The 9456-nt window shown below is 51.8% G+C and overlaps 2 protein-coding genes across 2 annotated transcripts; both read right to left on the bottom strand.

The window, feature by feature from the left end:
• Positions 1-295: 295 nt before the first annotated feature.
• Positions 296-1380, bottom strand: N7446_012482 (uncharacterized protein; the record flags this gene model as incomplete). Its single annotated transcript, XM_058521224.1, is given in 2 exon segments — positions 296-313; positions 331-1380. The coding sequence occupies 2 exon segments, from the start codon at positions 1378-1380 to the stop codon at positions 296-298; spliced, it is 1068 nt and encodes a 355-aa protein (XP_058366590.1).
• Positions 1381-6798: 5418 nt separating this feature from the next.
• On the bottom strand, positions 6799-9060 carry N7446_012483 (ankyrin repeat domain-containing protein; the record flags this gene model as incomplete). Its single annotated transcript, XM_058521225.1, has 1 exon — positions 6799-9060. The coding sequence occupies one exon, from the start codon at positions 9058-9060 to the stop codon at positions 6799-6801; it is 2262 nt and encodes a 753-aa protein (XP_058366591.1).
• Between the last annotated feature and the right edge of the window lie 396 nt (positions 9061-9456).

Genomic DNA, 9456 nt, shown 5'->3' on the forward strand with positions numbered 1-9456 from the left:
TCTTGGAAACCAGCCCGGATATTAGTTGCCGATGAGAGGATGGCTGGTCGGGTCGGCGAAACGCGCCATGGAACATTGTTCGTCCGCAGCGTTGCAGAAGTCACAAATGGATTGAATGGCTGCACTGGCTCGGGGTTGCTTGACAGGGGCACCGGTGGTGGTGATGACCGGGTGTTGTCTGATGCAGGGCGTCGCCTGGAGGCTGACGATGTCTCGACGGGGTTGGCTTCAGCTGTGGGTGCGAGGTCGCTTCCTAGGGTTGCTAAACTTCTTGTCTAGTGGTCCGGCACGTTTATCAATAGAATCCTCGACCCTTTGCAGGTAGATTACGAAATCGTAATAATGGATGAATTCCAGGTAGGTCTTGTCAGCCTCGTCGCGGACCCTATTCGACAGATGCTCAAAGAGATGGCGCATGCGATCACGCTCAGAGAAATCATTGTCGAAATGCGGCTCCCATTGCTGCAACCAGTTGGAAAAATCAGTCACGGACTGGGATGGGCGCTGGTAGCTATTTATGTAGCGCGCTTTGGCCACTTTCGGACAGACTCCATTCTGGAGCTGGTGAATAAGGAAAGTGCAAAATCCACCAAATGTAACTTGTTCACTGGGCCTTTCGCGTATCTGTCGCTTCCACTTATCTTCCAAATTAAGGGCAACGTGCTTTAGGGCCCGGGTGACTTTGCGCTCGTCGGTATTGTACCAATCTAGATATCTGTTGAAATGACACTCCAGTCTCATAGCGTAGTTCTTGAATTCCCCGAGGGCTCGACCATGGTAGACTGGCACGTTTGGGACTGGAGGAGCTTGGGAAGGTGACGAGGCCGATCTAGTAGCTGCAGCAAGTTCCCGTAATCGTTCCAAATTCGGGTCTGCGGCGCCATTTGAGTCTGTATTTTCGTTTTTAACAAGTGATAGGTTCAGCTGGGGCGCACGGAAAGAGGGGCTGACAGCTTGCTCAGATGGTGCAGGGAGAGTATTGTTTGGAGCTTGGATAATACCAGCCTTGCTGTCCCCGTTTTGCATCGGTGCTGCAAGCCCCCTGTATTGTGCATTGACCGAGTCCTTCGCAACAGGGTCGATAGTGGGCGAGTAATCTTTGCTGGTGGTAGCCGCGAGCCGGTTCCAAGCCACCTCAAGCGCTATCTGCTCATCAGCAACTTGTTGTTGGATCTCAAGGAGCCGTCGCTGCCGCTTCAAATTTGCGAGCTGCGCCTGGGCCTCTCTGATCTCCGTGTCGAGCTCATCCGTGGGCTGGGACTGCGTAGGGTTAGGCTCGAGCATTTCGGTCAGCCGCGACCCATGCTCTCGGATTGGCGGATTAGCCTCGGCGGAGGAGTCGGATTTTTTGAGCTCTTTCCCTTCCAGTAACATCACCATACTGCGAGGGATTGGTATGGTTTGGGGGTTTTCTTATTTTTATTTTCTCTTCTCGTTGGCTGTGGCTTGATTCATAATGATCACGTGGTGATAAGATACACCAAAATGGATCACGTGGTATTGTTTCGTTGGTAACTCGGCCTGCTAAGTAACAGTTAACAGTGTCGGGTACATGTAGTCCGAGATCCAAAAGATGAGCCAAGGTTGGAAAATCACAACCTTCAGATCGTAAAACGGTCCAATTGACTATAATCGGTTAATATTTTCAGTGGGCTGTTGGCAGTTTTGTCTCCATTGGATAATAGTAATAGTGATCAACGCGTTAGTCGGGGAGTTGATCAAGCCTCACGGCGTTGAGGTTTAGATCCCAAGTATTCATGTCCATGACCTTTGCAGACTTGAGCAAATTTGGCCAGCCACCAACGGTCGTTGTAAGCCCGTGTGACCGTGGTAAAAGGGTGGGTACAATCGTCACAGCATAATGACGGATTTCGGTGTTCTACAGGCGTCATTCCGACGCCTTTGTTCACTGACCGGATAATCAATTGGAAAGAAATGGTACATACATACTGTGAGATTCACTGATGTTTTATTTGTTGGCATGGGATGCCATGAGCAGGTACAATGCGATGAGGAGCTGTCGATATATCTCATATTCATCAGCTCCCTGGTGATGAACGCTAATTGAGGGGATATATATATTTTAATATCCCACTTTTACATTTGCTAAAGCCTCAAAATCTGACAGAAATATTGTACAATTTAGAATTATTATACCAACCCAATTAAAAAAAAAAAAATATTAATGATCGTTGCGAGTTCAAAATATTTAGTTCATGTACGGCTAAATCAACAATGTCCGCGGGTCAGCACACGCGACCGTGACCTAATGCTCCCACTCCAGTCTAGACGGACAGACCCACAGCTCACACAGCCAACTGTAAAGCGAGGCTGGGAAGACCAGTCCATGTCTCCTAGTGAAGAAATTGAAGGCGCTCTTTGACGATTCAACGTTGGGTCATTAGCAGATGAGATCGTCAAACATGAATCATCGAAGATTGAATAGCTCCCAGTGTCTCAATATAGAAGACCGTGGAGGATTTGATCGTTAGCCAACGTTTCCTTAACCGATTCAGCATCACTTTTTCTCAACATAACCCCAACTCGTCTCTGTGGGCATATAAAATGGCATCAAGAATGTCTCTGCAAAAGTCGCGGTAAAAACGAAGGCATGGGTTGCAACGGACCTCACATAGGATAGGCATCGTGTCCTTCAACGTTTGCTACCTAGCAGAGCACGTACGCGACAGGGGCCGAGAAGCCTATAAATACGTCCTCTACCCCCAGCAATTTGTTCTACAATTCTATCACTTGGCTACCCAAAGTCGAGCAGGCCTTGTGTCTTGAGGCACTCGATAAGTTCACCCCCTTCGACCCAGTACTGATTTTTCCACTGTACTGACATCTTCAGATACATCGTGGACCGGCAAGCTAGAAAGTGCCTGTGAGAGAGAGACGTGATTCCCACCAGGTCCACTATGCCACCCATGCCAGCCGATCAAAGAACAAGATTTGGGTTAGCTGGTCAAAGTGTCTATGCGAACATCTCTCTCCACCATAGCAGCCGACTCACTGTCTCGCCCTGGACCTCCCCCGATGCAAAAGAGCGACTTTTCATACAGGTATGTAAATTTCAGCACGATACTGTCCAAATTCAACTGACTTCAAAGATGATGCGAAACAACCAGATCCATGCATTCCGTCCAATATACACCAGCGCAAAGCCACGGAGCCCTTTCCCGTGTCTTCTTCCAGAACATGTGAGTCATGCATTGTCTCGCCGATCAACAAGCTAATGATGGACAGGAAACCGTTGACAGTGCACCAGAGTGAGTCCGAACCAGCACCTCGTCAGTGCTCCGCGCAAAGCCACGGCTTACACACCATTTCTGGTCCTGCCGCTTCAAACCATGCAGCATGTCCTATGTGGAATATTGTAAACCAAGGGCGCGGGCCAACAACAGCACGCATAAGCTCCAGACGTTGGTTATCCACGATGAGGTGAGTGGAATATCGCGCCTCCTGCTGCGCCGGGTCCGATTATTTGTGCCAAGTCTGTGTCTCAAACACAAAACACCACTGACATCTCCATGCCGTTGTAGGAGCAGCCCATCGCCAGCATGTTGTGCCAAGCAACCTATTCCCGCCGAGTCAGATAAGACCTAGGGCACTACGGCGCGCTCCATCGTGTCTTCCGCCCCTCTCCTTACCGCCTTCACGCACCAAACGGCGGAGCCTCAACCTCTTGGCATCTACACGAAGCAGTCTCCCAGTACGACTGTACAATTCCTTGTCACAGGTGAGTTCGTCGCGCGCCTTTGCCGTCTAGGAAACTTGCCCGGTGCATCCAGCGCGGCTTCTCGAAGCGACAGCCGGAGAGTGCAACGAACATGAATACAACATGGCGTGAATGGTGACTGCATTGCTGAAGAGAATTGGAAGTGATCTAGTCGGTAAGCTGGTATGATCACGATCCTAATTGATCATCGGTCTCAAGCGTACTCTCGGCGGATTCTTCATGAACAACGTAAAGCACATTACCTCGTCCAGCTGGATCAAAACTTGCTGACTCCTGACTCGGATCCCCCAACAGGAAGACACCCTCAGATTCCCACCACTCGAATGCGAAGCGAGCAAATCTCTTATCTGCTCAAGCTCCCCTACACAATACGATCGCATGCTGTCTATAGCTTCCACATGACTACTGGTGGCATCGATGAGTCGCCGGTGGGTACCAAATCGGCTACCTCGACCCTTTCTCCCAGTCGATTTTGTGCATCAGATCATGCGTTGATATGCCTACCTCGCGCAAGACCCGAAATCTAAGGAGCGCATACCACTCTCTATCTCTCGGCATTGAACACTCACAGGGGATAGCCTTCTCGTGGCTTGGGATCCGGGTGCTGAATGGGTGACTATCGTTGTCTTCGGATGGTGTCTAGCGTCTTTAAAGCCTGGACCTCTGAAAGATGCCGAGAGGTTCCGGTGTTTCTGTCTTGCTTCATAGCGGACGAACCGTACCTTCGCAGAGGGCCAGGTTGTTATTCCCAAGTCTGCATGCAAGGAGAATGTGAGGCAACAGCCCCGTCATTTCTAGCCGAATAAGTTGACATGACCATCCCAGCTTCAAATCGAGCGGACAAGACCGAGGACAGCTAAATCAATGAGAGAGCCCACGACCCAAGAATCACCGTCCGGTACAATCCCACTTGATTCCGACCCGCGTTGCTGAGCAAAAAAGGATCAGCAAGGAACCTGTGTTACAGTCCTAGGTATCCAGATCGACTCTATTGCAGTGGAAGCTCGTCTGCCGCCAGAAAAGTTGTGCCGCGCCACATTGGACGCCCTAGCTGCCCTGAACGCAGCGAGTCTCTCCGTCAAGCAAGCAGAGCGCCTCACAGGCTTATTAGCCTTTTGTTCAAGAGTTGTCCGACTTGGAAGAACAAGATTACAGTCTCTATACACCTTCCAAGCCGCTTTCCCACATGGGAGTAGTGCGCGCCGCCGTATCCCTTACGAGGTACGTGACGATTTGGAATGGTGGAGGGACTCCTTGCTCTTCAACGGCGTACTCCTAATTGACCCCTGCCGCCGCCCCATCACGCATCTCTACACAGATGCCTCTAGTATAGGCCAGGGGCTCTTCTTCTTCTCATCCCAGTCTACATTAGACTGCTGGCTGGCCCATTGTCACCAGCTTCATCCAAGCAATGCTGCCACATTGGCCCTTGCTCAAGACGCACATGCGCACATCAATATGAACGAAGTAGACGCTATTTTACAAGGCTTCCTACTTTTCAACCACCATTGGCTCCATCGTACTCTCGTTATCTACACGGATAGCTCCACAGCGCACACGGGACTCAAGAAAGGCTTTCTTCATGGTCCGCCTAACGCACGTCTGAAGAGCCTGCTTATCCTAGCGGCGGCGAGAGACATCCACATCGTGCCACACTGGCTTCCCTCCGGGGAAAATACATTAGCAGACGCGCTCTCACGTAACAATCTTGAAGACATTGCTAACCTTTGTCCCCATTGGCAGTACCTCTCGGTATTGAACCGCCCGCGTGGTTCTTTCACGAGGTCCTAAGCACAATGCCGGCCACCTAAAACTGCTCTGGAACGGACTCGGCGCCAACACACGTTCCGTTTACCTCTCCGTTCAGCGCAGCTACGAAAAGCACTGCGCGCTACAAAATTTCTCCGCATGGCCAGTGTCAAGACATTCATTAACCTCATGGCTAAGCTCACGACTCCTTGGTAACGCCAGCTAAAAGGCCGTCAAGCCTGACACCGCACTCGCCGACCTAGCCGCTCTCCGAGCCTACCATATCGATAATTTCCTTGACGATAAACTCTTCGATAAAAAGCATTTTCGACGTCTCATAGACGGTGCGAGAAGACTCAAACCCGTCAGAAAAATACGGGTCAGAAAACCTATTTCTCGTGACACTATTACGAACTATCTGCGAGCCTCGCCGCACTCCCGCCTCGGCCATTGGAGATGTCTGCGAACCTTCTAGACGTCTATAACTTTGCCACCGCGTGCCGGGTAGCATTTGCTGGATTTCTTCGCCCCGGAGAATTCACCTACAAGGCTGACGATCTCAGCACACATTCTATCTTCTCAGCCACAAAGTTAACGCGCTCCGACGTCAGATTCTCGCCCTCGTTAGACCACGCACAACTCACACTCAAGCGCAGTAAGACAAACCGCCGCCACGAAGGGGTGCAAATTATTCTTGCAAAGACAGGAGACGGCGCGTGCCCAGTTGAGGCCCTTCAGAAGCTGCTACTTCTCGATCCCAGAGGGCCCGACGCCCCATTGTTCTCCTTCCACAGAAGACCATTCAGTCGCAACAACTTCCTCTCGACCTTATCTACTAAGCTAAGAGCGCTTGGACTACGGACAGAGGGCTACTCGGGTCACAGTTTTCGGAAGGCGCAGCTCAGCATGCGCACGATAGTGGGATACTCGACGACCAGATTCAGATGCTAGGGAGATGGATCTCAGAGGCTTTCAGGGTGTATTTTACGGCGAACGCGTCAGTTTTGTACAAGCTCAATCACCAGTTCCAGACAGGCTCGCTGGACCCGCTGTCTCTGCTGCACACACCATCCCCTCCACCATCCTAGTTTGACCGGGTCGGTTGGGCCCTATCTGGCGCTACGGTCTGCGACCGCAGCGACAGGTGACCCGTTATGGCCAAACTACACTCTTCTTGCTCCTCTTGACTGCGTGAGGTCACCACTAAAACAATTCTTACTACGGACAACGTGGGTGCGAATAAATTGTTCCTTCGTTAGGAAAAGCTCGTTGAAATTATATGATTGAGGGATATCACTCGACAAATATCATCACTGATGAGCATTATTTAACAGAACCTCAGTCCCTTCCAGCCAACCAGACGAATTGGCCATATCCAAGACTGTCTTGCCCATCTCGTCTTTCTGAGCAAGATTAGCCCGACCGCCCTTCTCGATCAAGAGCTGCAGCAACCGGAGATCGCGGTCTTCAATGGCCTGCATGATAGCGTTCCAGTCGCGATAGCATTTATTCGGTTCAGCCCCCTTTTCCAGGAGTAGCTCAATCATGGAAAAGTCACCATCGTCGCATCGTCTTATCGCCTTGACGAGAGGCAGATGTTCACCAGGAGCATTGGGGTCGGCACCAGCCTCGTCCAAAAGATAACGCACAATGACCCAGTAGCGCTCGCGCAGCGCTGTCGTCAGCGGTGAGAACACGCCCCCGTTTTTCCACTCTACATTGGCGCCGGCGGCGAGGAGTAGTTTGACGTTTTCTAGTTGATTGGCTTGAACTGCTTTCTCCATGACGCCCTTGTGCGCGGATAGGTCTGTTATGCTGGGTAGCAGGAGCCACAGCATGCTCGGCGACTCAGTCGCCATATACACGGGCCAGTCTTGGCCGCGTAGGTTGGGATCGGCACCATGCGCTAGTAACCAGCCTAGCATCTCTGGGCGTTTCTCCCGGATAGCCGTTGTCACAGCTGTGTATCCCAGAGCGCTGCGATCATTTGCATTGGCGCCGCCTGGGCCCACGAGCCAGTGTACAGCCTCTGTGTTGTCATTCTGTACGGCGCACTCGACGATACCCGGTGGTTGGTGGAGGTCCGCACCGGCTGCCACTAAGTCCGGGAGGAAATGAAGGCGGTTGTGGGTGATACACTTCCAGGCTGGGTATTCAGACGCCATTAGGTTAGGGTCAGCGCCGTGACTGAGCAGTAAGGTGAGGATGTCTGGCCGGTCATCGCGGATGGCCGAGCATAGCGGAGTGTATATTCCGTCCTTCTTGGAGTTTGGGTCCATACCAGCCTGGAGCAAAACGCGCACGGCATCGATGCTGTTCACACTTGTCGCCTGCTCCATCAGGCCAGGAGTCTTTCGAACGTCAGCGCCGCGCGCGAGCAGGATGCGCAGGCAGCCTGGGCGGTGGACGGCGGACCAGAGGACGTGTTCAGGTCCTGGCATGTTTGGATTCGCGTCCTGATTTAATAGAGTGGTCACGATGGCTGGTTGGTCGCTTTGTACGGCTTCGCATAGCGCTGTCTTGCCGTGGTCGTCTTTGCGGTTGGGGTCACAGCCGGAATTGAGCAAGGTTTCGATGGCTTGCTGCGGTGCTCGCTTGCGAATTGCTTCGATCAGTAACGTTGTGCCATTGCGCGTCTCATCTTCCAGATTGACGCCATGGGGGAGCAGAGTCTGCGTTAGCCTGGCGCTGGCGGAATCGGGCTCGGAATAGCTGTCATTCCGGAGGTTGATTTCTTCAGCAGAAGCTGTTAAGTTTGCCTTGGCCGGTCGGCGCGGCAGTGCTCGGTGCTCGAAGTAGGGGATCTTTTCGGCCTCGCGTCCAGGCTGGTTCAGAAACCCGTTCAGAGATAGGACGGAGGACATATCATCCATGTTAATTTCAGGATCTTGTTGACGAAGGCCTTGGCTGGGTCGGGCGGCGGTGAATGATTCCTTCGGAGGCACGGATGGTGTCGACCGCATTGAATCAGGCAACTGACTTTGGATCGATGGTACGGACCGCTCAGATTCAAAAGTCTTGGCCTTGTTTATGCCCATCACAGAGCGGCCTTTAGATACGCGGTCGAGCGCAGCAGCTAAGCCTGCATACCCAATGCCTACTGACTCCTCTAGGTGTGCGTCTCCGAGGGACCAATGGAAGGCCATGCCGCTGATCCGAAGGGTTTCGGTGGCCTTTTTCAGTGACTCGTGAATGCGGCTGAGTTCATGGCCGGGTCGATGCCATCCTCGCTGCAGCTTTCCGAGTGTCCCGCGATGTTCATAATGAACAAGTTTCAAAATGACCTTGTCAAGTTGTTGAAAGTCGCGGTAAGTGGAAACAAATTTCTTTTCCACCTCTTCAATTATCACCTCGGGCAGGGCGCGATTGGCGGCGGCTAATTCGGTCACTCCGGCTTCAATGGCCCACAGTGTACGACAGGTATCGAGGAACGTATGGGAAAGCTCGCGAAAACCGTCGGGTAGGTCTTTGGTGGTGCTGATATAGTTGAGCATGTGCACGGAGATCTGATTGCCCAGTTGGGTAGCGAGAGCCGCGACGCTGCAGATGGCTTCCTCTGACTTAGCCGTCATGATGAAATGAGAGGCTCACCTTTGAGGCGGAGAAGGCAGGGAGATACAAAAGGAGTCAAGGAGAGACAGTAGTCTAGATTGCCCAGATAAACGGGCCAAACTGGTCAAATTTTGGGGCCAAACTGGCACATCCATATAGTGGAGCCAGTGATCCAAACTAGGTTAAACGCTCGGTCGAAATTGTCGACAATCTCGATCTGGGACGTAAACCCATAGTTTTCTCCTATTTAATGCCTGTTGAAACTATAGTTTACGGTACTAGATCACTCTATCTCGATCTGAGCTCCGATTTCAGCCTGCAGTGACCGAGGTGTTTACTGTTGCAGCATTTTGCCACACGTTATTATTTACTATTCCAGATCTTCGTACAGTCACCGATGCCTCTAGTGAGAGTAT

The sequence above is a fragment of the Penicillium canescens genome, assembly GCF_028828765.1.
Source record: "Penicillium canescens strain IBT 15451 chromosome Unknown utg000010l_segment0_segment0, whole genome shotgun sequence".
Lineage (NCBI taxonomy): Eukaryota > Fungi > Ascomycota > Eurotiomycetes > Eurotiales > Aspergillaceae > Penicillium > Penicillium canescens.